The sequence below is a fragment of the Equus przewalskii genome, chromosome 3 (assembly GCF_037783145.1).
Source record: "Equus przewalskii isolate Varuska chromosome 3, EquPr2, whole genome shotgun sequence".
Taxonomy (NCBI): Eukaryota; Metazoa; Chordata; class Mammalia; order Perissodactyla; family Equidae; genus Equus; species Equus przewalskii.
Window position 1 is genome coordinate 76,213,186 of NC_091833.1, and position 15,292 is coordinate 76,228,477.

The window sequence follows — 15,292 nt, forward strand, 5'->3', positions numbered from 1 at the left end:
GTTTTTCCTTTTCTTAAGCCCCTTTTCACTGAGGCAGAAGTACAAGGAAGTTCATTTCTAAAATTTCTGTGTGGGACAACACAGTGTTATCTGCCTGAAGAACGTCCTATTAAGAATCATAGAAAGTCACATGCCTTTCGAGGAAGGAAGACAGTTAAGTCACTTTATACCCTGAGGAGGATAAACTGAGCATCTGGGGGTCTACTGTGTGCACAGAATTCTAACTTTGTTACATGACATACTTATTTGCAAATAAGTGATACCACTGTGCTTTTTAAACCAGATCCTCTGTAGCGTAAAGACTAAAAGGAGGCAAAGAAGAAATGTAAAATAAATTCTACTTCTTCTGAGTGTGAAATTATTTTAATTACAGCAAGAAACTGGCTTTTATGTAAATCAATCCTCAAGAAACCGTACTTCCAGTTGGCTGTCCTATGCCCCTATTTTAAGACTTCAATTCCTCATGCATGCCACTGCCAGACTTCTTAAACTTTGCTCCCATGGCACTTGTTATTCAAAAATTTTATTTTCAAGGCCTCTCATACCTTGATATCTATCATTCAATCTAACTTATTTTTTTTAACTAACCAGCATGTATGTATCCTCTTATCTTCTGTTTTCTCACTTTACCCCCCACAAGTGATAAATATTTCTTCCTATGTTCATTTGCTTATACTGTTGCTTAACCTTTGAACTGTATCCCTCCTTCAAGGGTCAGCTCAAATTTGCCAACCCAGAGATCTTTTCTTTCACCAAATACTGAAGTTATAGAGAAGAAATTTAAACATGCACAATTTTTTTCTATACCAGAATGAGAATTTAAACTACGTAATGATTAAGACCATATTTCATATTTCTTTTGCATTACCTATTGCATCCAGCACTGTTCTGAAAAAAAGTCAGATATAAATACCTGTTGACTGAATAAAGTTCAGTGCATATTTTTACATTGAGATATTCAGTATTTCACACACTCTCCTCTCCATAATTATATATCAGATCAAAAGAATTTGTCCTCACTGGCATTTCAAATTATTCGTGAACATGGGCAGGTATATATTGCTAAGGTTCAAATGCCAGCATCAATTTTTGGAAACCTAAACCATGCCAATGGCCTGCAACATCCTATAACTACTATCATCCTTAATGCCATTATCCTACATCTGGGGACACTCTGAATTTCTGCTATAGGAGGAGAGATATACCATGAATGACTAGAAGGAGCAAGCTTTGGAGTCAGAGACTGGAATCTGAATCCAAGTTCTACCTCTTACTGGCTGTGACCTTATTCAAATTATTTAACTCCTTTCAACCTCAGATTATACTCCCATAAAATGGAGATGAGTATTGTCAACTACAAAGATAACTGTGAGTATGAAAGAAGATGAGACTTGAAAAATCACATGGCATATCAAAAGAAATCAAATGTTACTTTTCTTATTTTTCTATTGACTTGAATTTCAAATCTGAACTTGAAATGTTTTCCCATTAAAACGATGTTCCAAATAGTGGTTAATTTCATTAGTACAGTACTCCTTAGGACTGTTTATATACATACTTGTAATATTTTACACATGGGTTGGAGGGAGGGGCAGAGAGAGAGAACCTGTCCATGTCTCCCCTCCCCCAAAATAAAAACTATTGGAAAGAAAAAATCATGTATAGAAAACTTGCATTCAGACTCACTAGATGAAGAAATCATGTAAAACATGCACATACTTAAAGTTTAAAAGCCGAAACAATTTATTTTTCTAATAGAGATTTTCCATATTATTATAAACTGTGAAAAGCATAAGATTTTAAAGTCCAGGGTCTGTAACTACAAAAAAGTTTTATTACTTGAATATAGCTTGCAGAATCATCATTGTTACAACACTCTCCATTATGATTTTTTACTATAACTGGACTTTGTTATGGAAAAAAGAACACTTATCCTAGGACAAAGGCGGGGTAATATGCTTTCAGGGTAAAATATAAGTGTAGGGAATCTTTGTTATCCCATACCTTGTTAATGGTAATGATGTTATTTGCAATCACAGCTAGCAGTCCCACATCTGTTGGCCTGGAAACAACAAGAAACAGTCAAAAAGGAATAAAGCTTTAAAAGTAAACTTCATTCCCTATAAAAGATACTTCATTTAAATAATCCACTTACTTTAGTTTTATTATCTGATTGTAAAGTTGCAAAGCCTCCTCTGTACGACCCTGGAGCTGCAGAATATAGGCCATCTGCCCGTGAATGATGGCCAGTTCTGCCTGTGGGTCTTCCTCAGTCCCATCCTAAGCAGAGGAAACATTTTTTTGTGTGTGAATTCCTCAAACTGATCCACGTATTTACCAACTGATCCAAACATTCAAAAGATATACAATCCTAAAGAAGACATAATTTTCAGGAATTTTCCCTTAGAGTTGGTTAAAATTTAGGAACTATCACCAAAGGAAGTTTAAAAGAGAATGGCAAAAAGATTCTGGAAGAACATGGCAACAAGCTCAGAAATACCATTCACTGATCATTATCATTCTCTAAAACCTAAGAATGACAAAAAATGTAAAAGACCAGATAGCAGGTCTAACTTTTTATAGTTAACACCCCTAAATTCTGGAAACAATTTTATCATAAGAACACATTTTAAAAATGCTTCACTCTTAATTCTACCAACTCCAATCCAAAGATTACAAAGTTCTATTTATCATCATACAAAGAACTTAAAAAGCTGAAATGAATTCTGTAATTAAAGGAGCAGCTCTCTTAACCGACACTCCAGATTCTCCAATCCTCTGGAAAGGCTGACTGATGCCCATGCACAATGCTCAAGGCCAGGAGGCTGCTCTCTTCTACCACATCCAGCACTCCTGCTCTCACTTGTTGAGTGTATGCTGACCAGGAGTCAGATGTTTGTTTCCAACCCCATTATGCTAGTTGGGTTTGATAAGGAAATGATAAAACTTTATTATCATAGTAAAAGAACCATGAGTATGAAGAGACTTGTTTCAATGAAAACTATGTTGAATGCTCAGAAATATTTGATAAAGGTGAGTTCCTAAAGAAAATTACTGTCTTAATTAGATGTGAGCCAGAAAACACCAGAGATTGGAGAAAAAGTTAACATCTAATGCCAACTCTATAATGAAACTACTTCACAACTGTCTTTAAGATATTGCTGCACTGAAAATCACAACTGCTGGATTATGTAAGAAATATGCATGGAATCCTATCAATGGACTCATACTCAAAGACCTGAGTGCTACACCTAAAACAGGAAAATGAGTTTATATGAATTTAAAATAAAATGTGCAAGGCACATACAAATTTTTGTCTTGTAATTTCTCACCCTAAAAGACTCCATCAAATAACTGATCAAGAGGGTTTCTACTGCGGTTCCTAATTAATGAATCACCATTGATTCCAAAAAGTCAATAAACACTACAATGAAGCCTCCTACAAATTTATATTAGTCAGAAATGTAAAATTCAGGTTTAACAAGAATGGAATACTTACACAATCTTCTGATAATGAACGGCGGCAAAGATCTATAGGAAAAAATTTTAAAATTAACATTGCCTGGTAACTCCCATTCCTTTCACCATTCCAAAAAGCAAGAACTAAATTCTTGGGCAGAGGATTTCAAGATAATTTTAATAAAAAGCAAATTTGAAAATGATCATTAGTATCAACTATATTGCATGAATATTACCAATCTCTGATTATTCTAGCTTTTCAGCATTTTTCTTTCATTTGTAATTTGTGTTAAAAAAAATTTACAGAACGTTTATCCCTTAAAAAATTAAGACTAGAACTACCATATGATCCAGCTATTCCACTGCTAGGTATTTATCCAAAGAACATGAAAACATAAATACATAAAGATACATGCACCCCTATGTAACTGCAGCATTATTCACAACAGCCAAGACTCAGAAGTAACGTAGATGCCCAACAAGGGACAAATGGATGAAGAAGATGTGGTATATATACAATATGGAATACTACTCAGCCATAAGAAATGATGAAATCTGACCATCTGTGACAACATGGATGGACCCTGAGAGTATTATGCTAAGCAAAATAAGTCAGAGGGAGAAAGTCAAATATCATACCATCTCACTCATAAGTAGAAGATAAGAACGATGACAAACAATCACATAGAGACAGAGATTGGATTGGTGGTCACCAGAGGGGAAGGGGTAGGGAAGAGGGGGAAAGCAGTGATTAGGCATATGTGTGTAGTAATAGACTGTAATTAGCCTTTGGGTGGTGAACATGATGTAATCTACACAGGAATCAAAATATAATGATGTACACCTGAAATTTATATGTTATAAACAGTTACCACAATAATAAATAAATAAATGGGGAGGGGAGAACATTTAAAAAATATAAATGTGGTGCCGGCCCCATGTAATGGTTAAGTCTGGTGTTCTGCTTCAGTGGCCAGGGTTCACGGGTTCAGATCCCAGGCACAGACCTACACCACTCATCAAGCCATGCTGTGGCAGTGTCCTACATACAAAATAGAGGAAGACTAGCACAGATGTTAGCTCAGGGCTAATCTTCCTCAAGCAAAAAAAAGAGGAAGATTGGCAACAGTTGTTAGCTCAGAGCAAATCTTCCTCAACAACAAATATATATATATAAATGTAATAAATGTTGATTGCAAAAAAAAATCAACTATAGAAAACTATAAAAATAAAGACAATCATTCTACTATTCAGAGATAATCACTATTAGCATTTCAGTTGCTTTTTAACGTAAACGCACAGATGCATTTTAAAATGAAAGTGGGATATTCTACATAATATTTTGAAACCTCTCTTGCTCCATTTAATATACTGTGAACATGTTTATGATATAATAAATATAGATCTACATTACTATTATTTTAAATGACTGCATGGTAATCTATTTTGTAGTTATAGTAAAACTTAGCCAATCCTCTAACAGAACAGAAACTCATGATGTTTCTAGATTTTTTCTTATGAACATCTCTTCATTTAGCATTCATACAGATACATATATAAATGTATCTAATTATTTCCTTAAATTTCTAGAAATAAAATTCTTGGATCAAAGAGTATACAAATTTTTAAATCTGCTAGACATCACCAAACCTGCCCACTGATAGTCTGTACTACTTTTACACTCAAACCTGCAATCAATGAGAATATCCTTCTCCCATAACACTATCAATAATGGGTATGATCAAGAAATTCTAATTGTCAAACATAGTTTTCTTCTCATGATGCTCTAACCTCTGATTTTAACCTTAACATTCAAGAGTAAAACAGACCCTGTTTAACCTTTTTTTCCTCTCCACCATTCACTGCAGTCCCTATATCACTTTTATAGCTTCCAGGGAAAATGTATGCAGAAGAAAAGTAAATGTTTGAGGAATTAAGACTAGACTTAAGTTCTCTAATAAATTATTTTCTTTTTTCTTATTTAAAAAATTCAAAGCAGGGCCAGCCCCAGTGGCCTAGGGGTTAAGTTCGGCAAGCTCCACTTCAGAGGCCTGGGTTCAGTCCCCTGGCATGGACCTACACTACTCACTTGTCAGTGGCCATGCTGTGGTGGAGACCCACATACAAAAAGGAAAAAGAGGAAAATTGGCAGTGAATGTTAGCTCAGGGTGAATCTTCCTCAGAAAAAAAGAAAAGAAAAAAATTCAAAGCATATAAATACTCTATATGGAAACATACTAAATGGAGTTAAAATGTTCTTGAATAGTGTTATTAATGTATAAATCTAGTGTGTGTATATGCACACACAGAAACACCTCATATTGTTACTCTACTTGAGTACCTGTTTAATAACAATAATGATAGCCAGTATTTACTTAATACTTATATGCCACGTACTACTCTAAGTGCTTGATATTAATTAACTCACTTAATTTACACTTAACATCTATAGTAACTTGTTCAAAAACCTTCCCCTAAAAATTCAGACTTTAAGGTCTGGGGTGGTTGAAAATGGACACATAGTCTGGCTTAGGGATCAGACAGAAATAGAGGAGAGATATGGTCAAAAACTCTATTGAGAAACTCCCACTGCATCAGTAATTTCCATTTAAAAACTTCACAAAAGTCAAGTGTGATTTTTGGAAATACTTTGCAAAGTTACACACACATTACAATTACATATAATTTTAGTTAAGTCTGACCTTCAGCCTTTTGTAAGATTTTCATTGCCTGACTCAGCTGGCCTTGTCCTATGAGTGCACATGCAGCGTTGTAGCACAGTTCGTGTGTGCCTTCTTGGAGGCCCAGGTTCTCCTGTCATAGAGCAAAATACCAATCAAGTACCACATAGGAAATTATTTTACGGCTGTGTGGGTACACAGAGATACTCACTGGAACCACTTTTTCCCAATTGCTTTGAGCTGCAACAACTGCTGAAAGGTTTGTTTTTCTCTCCTCATCATAATCATCTTGGGAGTTTCGGACAAGATCTCTATACACAGCTAAGCATTCATCGTAGCGTTCTAACCGGTATAACTGAAGAAACAAATAGCAAATAAAAAATCAGAGAAGACAGGTATAGTCATATGTCTCTAACAACATACAAACCCTTTTTGAAACCACTAAGTAGAAAACCTTATTCAGCATAAGATGGGCAATCAACCGTTTTTCCTTTATAATTTTTCAATTAGTTCTGCTACTAACACTTTCAAAGTTACTTGCAATGAATCTCTACTATATTGTAGATTTGCAGGCATGATTCAGGAAAGTCATTGTATTGACGTTAGGTAAGTGCCTATGTGAGCTGTGAAAGAAAAGCTTTCTATAAAAATAATCCTGTTACCTAAATCTGACTTATGATGAAAAAATTTTCCCACAACACAAAACAATTACCAACCCCCAACAAATAGGAAGAAAATTAGATGTTAACAAAAGGATTTAGTATTTCCTAGGAGTTCACTATACTTAATCTTCATTTTCTCTTTTCCAGAAACCAGCTATTGTATAGGGTAACATAAAGTACACAAAACGTAATTTCTGCTTATTTCACTCAAGTTGTTCTCAAAGAGCAATAAGAACTGCCACTCTGGGTCAATCAGTCACCATGTAGGACAGACTGGTACCCTTCATCAATCTCAAAATGCTGGAATTTACCCTAAACTTCCCCAACTTACCTTAAAAGTTCTTTACAGACCTACAATCCATGAACTTTCTTCATCCCATTTGAATTGTTAAATTCATACTATCTCCTTGGGACAATACGTTCAACACAACATTATTTGCCCTAAACTGACATTTTAAAAATCTTTAAGAGGGTTTTGCTAGTTATAATATAACATTTCTGTCCTCTCATCATTAACAGCCCTATTTTACAACAGGCTTAATTATATGTCTCAAAACCATTTTAGAATAAGATATTTTCAGGGAGTTCATAAACTAGCTGAATTCATTTAAATTCTTATCCATCATGATTACATTATTTTAAACTCAGAATAAAATACCAGTTAAAAAGTAGAAAGAAATACAATTTCAAAACTGCATTAAGTAGATAAACTCATTGGCCTTCATCTTTCCAACTAAAAAGTCCAAATTTCATAGGATAGTTCTTAATTTTCTAATTACCCTCAGGAAGTCATTTGTTCATAGAACACTATATATGCAATTGCTTGTTTGAAGATCAAGAACTGGGAATATGTTCAAACCTCAAGAATTTGTTTGGTGGCGAGTTTTCTGGAGCACCAGGATGGACTGGGGTTCCTCATCCCTGCTCCTTCCTACAAGCAGAATCATGCTCACTCAGGATGACTGTCAAGAGTTATTGTAAAGCAGTAATTACCACTTGTCCATAAAGCTCCTTTAGTTTGTCTGTCTGCTGATTGGCACTTTCGATTGTCTTCAAGGCATTCTCAATTCTGTTCAGCCTGTACTCGCAGTATGCCTTCTCAAAGGAAAGAGAGTTACTGAAAAAGGAAAAAAACCAATATTTGATTATGTATTAGCTAACACTGCAGAGCACCCACTATCTGTCAGACACTGCTCTAAGCACTGGATCTATATGAAGTTATTTAATCCCCATTAACAACAAATGAGGAAACTGACAAAGCTGACGTCTGAAAATCAGACAGCTTCTAAGTGGCAGAAAATATTACATCCATTTCCCTAGCCTCTCTTGTTTTCATGGATATTCTTACCAAAATTATCGGTCTTTTGAAACAAACATTTAAGAATGAAATAATAAATCAGTTAAATAACATTGTCTTCGATATAAAGACAATCTGAACACTATTTTAAACGGTTTATTATAGAAGTTTCTTAAATCTACTAATCAAAAAATAAGCCATATAAAGCTGCTTTTAATTTGTTCAAGAAGCAAATTATTAGCAAAGAAAAAGAAACTAGAAATCTTAAAAACATAACCAAACAACTGGTAAACACACAACTACAAAAACACTACTTCCATACATTGACTTGAAAATTCATCTACATTTAATATGACACCTGAAACTCATTTTGAAGTTTCCACCATAACCCACAAGAAAAAATACTTATCAAAGCAAATGGCAATATCCTTTATTTACTTGCCTAAAATAAATTATTTGAAAATTTCCCTATCTTACAAAATGGCCAAAATTCAAAATATTGAATTTTAACATAAACATGTTTACTAGTAGAAAGCAGTGTACCCTTTCCTTTTATTTTTAATGACATTTAACAGTTAGTTTTCAATATGTAATACATGTATATGGCTCAAATAAAAAACCAAAAAGATATACACTAAGAGGCTGCACTCCCACTGCGATTCAAATCTACCCTGCTCTCCCTTACCTCCTGGAAGTGACTTTTTATTCACCGTTTTTCTGTCTACTGTTTGTTTTGGCAAATACAGGAAAATACACATATAAATTCTTATATCCTCCTTCTCTTATACAAAAAAAAGTACACTATATAATGTTCTGCACCTTATAAACCAGTATCTCATTAAAGAATAAACATGCTGCAAACTTCATTTCAACACACATTTCTTTTAGGGATTAGGTATAACTGTAAAGAAAAATCAAATTACAGTTACAATTTAGAACACAAGTTTACATTTCATGAAACGATAAAAGAAATAAATAAATGAAAAAGGTTAATAAAACAAAAAAACTGCTATATCTTCTAAAGACTGCTAAAGAACCCTGACAATGAAAGATCTTGGCCTAAAATCACACTCACCTAGAAAATTCTCAAAGGGGTAGGGATAAGATTGGGCTAAGACTGTCATACCATCCTAGAGACCTCGATCAACATAAACACTTACAAGCTATACACATGCGTTCCTGCTCTACAAGTTCTGCCCTCTCTGCCTTTTTCTTTTTATAATTAAACTTCTGCTGAGTTGTTCTCCCTATGTCTTCTAAGAAGTCTTGTTACATTTATGTCCCACAGGCTTGTATGGTTTACCTCCTTCTTAGTGGTTCAACGGGAAGACGGGTAAAGAAAAGGCTCCCTAAAGTAGAAAAGAACTAAAGTTACTATTGCTCCTTCCAGTTTCAGAAACCCTACTGGCAAGCAAAAGAAAAGAAGAAAGAAGAAAAGATAAAGGTAAAAAATCACTGAATAGCAGGGAAAAAACCATGGAAATGGTTATGACTATGATAAAAGTCTTTCTAATAACTGCACAAACAACTAATTGTACCACTTACTTTGCTAACACTTTGGTGTGAGTATTGATGACATTCAAGGCTTCCTTAAAACTTCCATTCTGGATAAGGCATACCACTTTACAGTGTAGCGCAGTTACATCATCCTTGTTGATCTGCAGTACTAGAGAACACATTTAGGAAAGTAATTTTTAAATCCACTCCCCTTTCACATTTTACTACATTTTCCCACGCCCTGCCTCAGGAAGCTACATTTCCAATTTTATTGCAGCAGAAATGATTAGTTAAAATATTTTTAAAAAGCTGATCTCCATTTTTAACTTAAGAAGTGGCAATAAGGAGAGTTATAATTAGTTAGACTTTCAATGAGAGAGATTCCCGAGATGCATGTACCAAAAAAGTAGAGTGAAATAAAGAAGTAAGAAAGAAGCTGCTTTCTACAGCTTTTTCTCTTGGGACCCATGCAACAACCTACATATTTCATTACTTCACAGGGAAAGAAACAAAGCTCATGTAGAATTTGGAAGCAAATGACTTAAGTTTGAGTACAAGCTTGTCACTAAATGCCTCGAGGTCTTACACAAGTCAATTACTAAATCTCAATTCTCTGATCTGCAAGACGAGTATGAAAGCATTACCTATCTTACAAGGTTATTAAGAAGATTAAATGAGAATATTTCAGAAAAATATATAAGCTGTAAAGTGTACAAACACAATTTATCTTGCTGGCAACATTTCCAAAACCATTCAAAATTTCCCTTTTCACCTAAGATGACCAACGAGAAGTAACGGACTCAGGTGGCCAAGTTTCGGTGCTTAACAGCTGTTCACTATCAAAGTGACCAGGCTCACTCCCCATGTTCTCAGGCAATTAGAGGAATCCAATTCTCAGTCTAAGAATCAAAGTAATTTCAACCAATTAAGAAAATATATACTGGATAACAAACTTTCAGCCGTTGCTGATTAAACAATTCCTGCAAAATACTTACTACACTGCTGAGTGGTATTGGTTGCAGGCCTAGCCAAAGGCTAAAGTTAATTCAAAATAAGTTTAAGAATCAAATGATTGTAATTAGTAGCTATTTTCCTCAATGTCTAAATCACCAAAAGTGCATTGTGAGCACAATCACTCCTTTTTACATTAACCCAGCAATATGTTGTTGAAAATTATTTATACACCTATGTATGTTACTGACATACCCTGTATGTTATCACTGCTTTGAGCAGCCAAACTCCGTCCCGGTAATTATGTTTCCAAATCTAACAAATATAAGCCGCATCTTCACTAAGGAAGAATTTAGCACGACAGAAAGCACTAAAAAGCATGGCCATATTACAGTTACATAATAAAGCATAAAAGAATATAATGAGCAAACCTCACACCGAAGGAAGGCAGTTTACTTGAAATGATCAGTTACGGGGCAAAACACAGGCCAAACTTTTCTTCCGATGTTTTTTCAAATGTTAGGGCTTTTACACACACACGTTCGGGTCTAATGACGTAGGAGAGATTCTATCTGTGGGAATGAGAGGCCTGACATCCAGATCCAGCCCTTCCCTCCACCCTGATTCTGTACAGCTTCCACCTTGTCAGCACCAACTTCTAAAGTACGTGTCCCAGGCAGGTTCCTCCCCCTGCTGCAGCCCCAGAGAAAAAGCTCCCTCAGCAATACTATCTTGAACACTCCGCTAAAAGCAAGGAGAAGAGGAGGCAATGTGGAATATCTGCGAAGTAAGGCGTGAAAACAGAGGAGTAAAGAACCTCCTGGAAGAGGCGCCAGGCTGCGGTCTCTTTAAATCCGTCCCTCGCTTCCCGCGGGGGGTAAAGAGGGAAGTACACGTGGCTCTAAGCCCCAGGACCCCGGGCAGGCCCGGAGGACCCGAGGGGCTGCGACCTACGCCCCCCGGGCGTTCGCGCCCGAGCTGCGGGGGGCGGGGGTCTCTCCTCCCCGCGTCTACTGGGAGGGGGTCGCGCACGCCGGAAGGAGGCCGCATCCTCCCGCCGGCTCGAGCTCGCCCCGGCGCCCGTCCCGACACTTACGCTTGTTGACGGTCTTGAGAGCGCGCGTGAAGTCGCCATTCTGGCCGTAACGGTTCACTTCACTCCAGAGCGCTGGCACCGAAACCCCCCCAGTGCCGCCGCTCGCCATCTTGGAGGAGACGCGGGAGGGGCGGGGCGACCTCTACCCCGGAAGAGGATCTCGGAGGCGGCCTAGCGGAGGAGGAGGCCGGCGGTTGCTTGCTGTTTCGAAGTTGGAAGCGTCCTTATCCCGGAGCAGTGTTGGAGACCATAATCTTAGCTTGCGTAGCTAGAACTTTGCGTGGATAGAGTCGCTACTCCTGTCCTGAAGCCAGTCTGCAGGAACGAGGCGTCGGACCCCGGGAGCGAATTGAGAAGGTTCACCGTTTCGGCTCAAAGCGGCGTGCGTTTCCGGAGCGACCGCGGCGGGCGAAACAAGCGTCTTAGTCCTACGAGGCGGAGCTGGACGACAGTCTATGGAAGATAAATAAAAGGTCTGTGGGCTGGTAAAATAGCAACTAGAAACCGTAGGGAGTCATTTGAAAGAGAGAGACGGCTTCTCATTGCTGCTTGAGAATACTTCGTAGAGGAATTGGCATTTGAAAGGGATCTTGAAAGATGAGGAGGAAAACTTGGGGTTGATTCTAGGTAAAGTTCCGGCCGAGAAGCGAATATGAGGAAAGGCACAGAAGAAGAAAAGAATCTCCAAGTGCAAAGCACCTTTGGTGGAAACTCCTTGGCTGCCCTTTGGGCTCCGGTTGAGGAGCAGTCAGCAATAAGGCCGGAAGGGCAATATGTTTTGGAGTGAGAATGTCCAGGTTCAGTTCCTGGCTGTGCAATTCACTAGATGTCTGTGAACAAGTTACTTATCAGAGTCTCAGTTTTCCCACCTGTAAAATAGGGATAATATATAACCGTTCTAGGGATAAAACGTTCTTCATGCATCCTGGCATAGTAAGCACTCAAGTAACACATAGACATAGGGGGTTTAGGGTTTTTGTAAGACCTTAAATATCAAGATGTTTGAATGTCAGAACAGAATATCTATTGAATATTCTCAATGAGAATGACAGGACAGTTTATTGAACACCTACTCTGCAGGCTAATATCTTGTCACGATCCTACCAACTCTTGCCACTTTCCCTTTCCTCTTTCCCAGCAACCTAGCAAACTCCTTTTCATCCTTCAGTATTTCTGTAACTTCTGGTTCCAGGTTAAAAGTTACTTCTTTGACCTTGCTGAGTACGTGACGTTCCCCATCACTCTCTCTTATAGAGCTCTGTACTCCTGAACACTGATCATTGTTTAAGGCCTCTCTCTCTCCAAATGGACTGTAATTTCCATGGAGCCAAGGACCGTATTTTCCTTGCTCACTGCAGTATCCCTACGGTCTAGTACACTGCCTGGCTCATAGTTGGTACTGAACTTTTTAACTTAAAGTTTTGCTTCTTATTTCTTTTCTCATCTGTGAGTTCCTTGAGGGCAGAAAGTATGTCCAGCTCATGGTTATGTCTTATGGTGTCTGGCACATTTCATGTCTGGTCAGTATAGTACAATGCAAAAACAGCACTAATGGTCAAGCGAACTCTTAACTCAGGAGGATATAATCTCTGTGAATTAGTAAAAATCATGGGAAGAGCTGTGGACTTTTCACTGGCTGTAGAACTGTCAAAGGTTTCAAGCCAGTTATGCCTAGATTTCAGGAGGGTAAAGGGAGTTCCAGATGACATTTGGTATACCCAAAATTTTGTGTCAATTTTGTGAGGAAAGGCTTCGTAGCTTCCATCAGTCTCCAAAGGTATTTATACCACCTTCTTCCTTCCCTCTCCACCAAAGGTTAAGAACCACTTCCCTAGTAGTGCTTTTGACTTTATTTAAGGGTTCACAATTTTGACTTTTTTATCAGTCTGATCCCATATACTTTGGTGCTTCTAGAAATTCCTCACAATTCCTCTGCTATCGATTCCAGTGTTTCTATTTCCTCTGGCGTTTTAATCGGGTTTTGTGACAAACAGGATATAAATATATGGATTTAATCTGCCAGTTTTGACACAGGAGCCTTCCAAACCAGAGTGATCTTTCAAAGCACATATCTAATGCCACTCTTCTAACCTCAGGATAAAATCCAAGCTACAAAGCCTAGCATGTAAGGTTCTTTATGATCTAGCCTCTGCTTGCCACCTCTCCAACCCACATAGGTCTTTTGTTACTCCCCTTGCATGTTATACTCCTCTAATATTTAGTTATGTGTAGTTCCATGTTGTCATACCTCTGGGTATGTGCAGATTTACTCTTTGAGCAAATATTTATTGAGTGTCTTGTATGTGCTGGTGTCAGGCATTACACTATTAGCTAGGAATACAATTAACAACAAAGACAACCCACTGTACTCATGGAATTTATTTTCTAGTTGGGAGAGACAGGCAATAAACAGATACATACTATGGTGGTAATAAATTCTATGAAAATTAAGGAAAGGTAAGAGGGACTGAGGATAGAGTGCGAGGAGTTAGAGTCCATCCTTTTCACTCACATAGACACTTGTTCTTTAGATCCCTTCTTCCTTTGTGTACTCAGAATACTGCTCAGAATAATTCCCTTATACTTGATTCCGTATTAAGATGATATAGTGTTTGAAATTGTCTGCAGCTGAAAGACTCCCAGACTCATTGAGGGCAGAAATTGGATCTTGTTCATTGTTGCATCCCCAGGGTCGTACACATAGTAGGTACTCAAAAACTTATTTTTGCACGAATGGATTTAGCCATTTATGATTTCTGAGAAGCTTCCATATACAGCACCTTGTCATTTTACCCACTCTGAGGCAGGCAGAAGAAATATTTAGCCCCAATTTACAAATGAGAACTGAAGCTCAAAGACTGATATGCTCAAGGAAGTCTTTTCATTTCCATTCCATTGCTGTTTTCACTGCACCACAATGCTAGGTTAACAACTCCACCCTAAGTATTTGAGGTTGTGGGAAGGTAAGTGCAAAAAGCACCATTAAAAGTAAGCATTTTCACTGGCTTTCCAAAGACTGCTGGACTGAAGATGGCAGGGAGAGATTGTGGATGTTCCATGGCACATCATGCTTCTTTTAAGCCACATTATGCTCTCTGTCCTTTTTCCTCATTTTTCAAAATTAAATCAGCTGAAAGGAATATCAAATTCAAGGCAGTTTTTCATGGTGAATCTATTCCACTCATTTCATCCTCTAACTCTGCCAAATGGATATTACATAACGCCTTATGTGCAAGGATACTTTACGTATATTGACTCATTTAATTCTCTTAACTACCTTAGAAGGTAGGTACTATTAGTCCCATTTTACACATAAGGAAGTTGAAGCACCAAAAATTTAAATAACTTGTTGAAGGTCACATCATCCCTCACCTGGACTACAATAGCCTCTTAACCAATCTCCTTGCTGCTTCTCTTGTCCACACAATAGCCAGAGAACTTTAAAATGTTACATGTCATGACCCTGCTGAAATTTTCGATTGGTTTTTCCTGTCACACTTTAGTGTGGCCTACAGGCCCTAAGTGATCTGGCCTTTGCTTACATCATCTCCTTCCACTCCGACCCTTGCTCTCAAGAGCTCCACCAATACTGGCATGTTTGCAGGTCCTCAAAAAGGTGAACTGTTTTACTTCCTGTTCCCTTAGTCTG

The 15,292-nt window shown here is 37.6% G+C and overlaps 1 protein-coding gene across 1 annotated transcript in view; it reads right to left on the bottom strand.

The window, feature by feature from the left end:
• Nucleotides 1-12,371, bottom strand: part of SRP72 (signal recognition particle 72) — a 26,482-nt gene extending 14,111 nt beyond the window's left edge. The window contains exons 1-8 of the mRNA XM_008528639.2: nucleotides 11,644-12,371; nucleotides 9,645-9,765; nucleotides 7,796-7,919; nucleotides 6,352-6,495; nucleotides 6,162-6,273; nucleotides 3,500-3,531; nucleotides 2,156-2,280; nucleotides 2,005-2,062 (exon numbers count right to left, since the gene is read on the bottom strand). Of these exons, the coding sequence (XP_008526861.2) occupies nucleotides 2,005-2,062; nucleotides 2,156-2,280; nucleotides 3,500-3,531; nucleotides 6,162-6,273; nucleotides 6,352-6,495; nucleotides 7,796-7,919; nucleotides 9,645-9,765; nucleotides 11,644-11,752 (825 nt within the window). The 5' untranslated portion in view covers nucleotides 11,753-12,371. The remainder of the gene's footprint in view (nucleotides 1-2,004; nucleotides 2,063-2,155; nucleotides 2,281-3,499; nucleotides 3,532-6,161; nucleotides 6,274-6,351; nucleotides 6,496-7,795; nucleotides 7,920-9,644; nucleotides 9,766-11,643) is intronic.
• Between the last annotated feature and the right edge of the window lie 2,921 nt (nucleotides 12,372-15,292).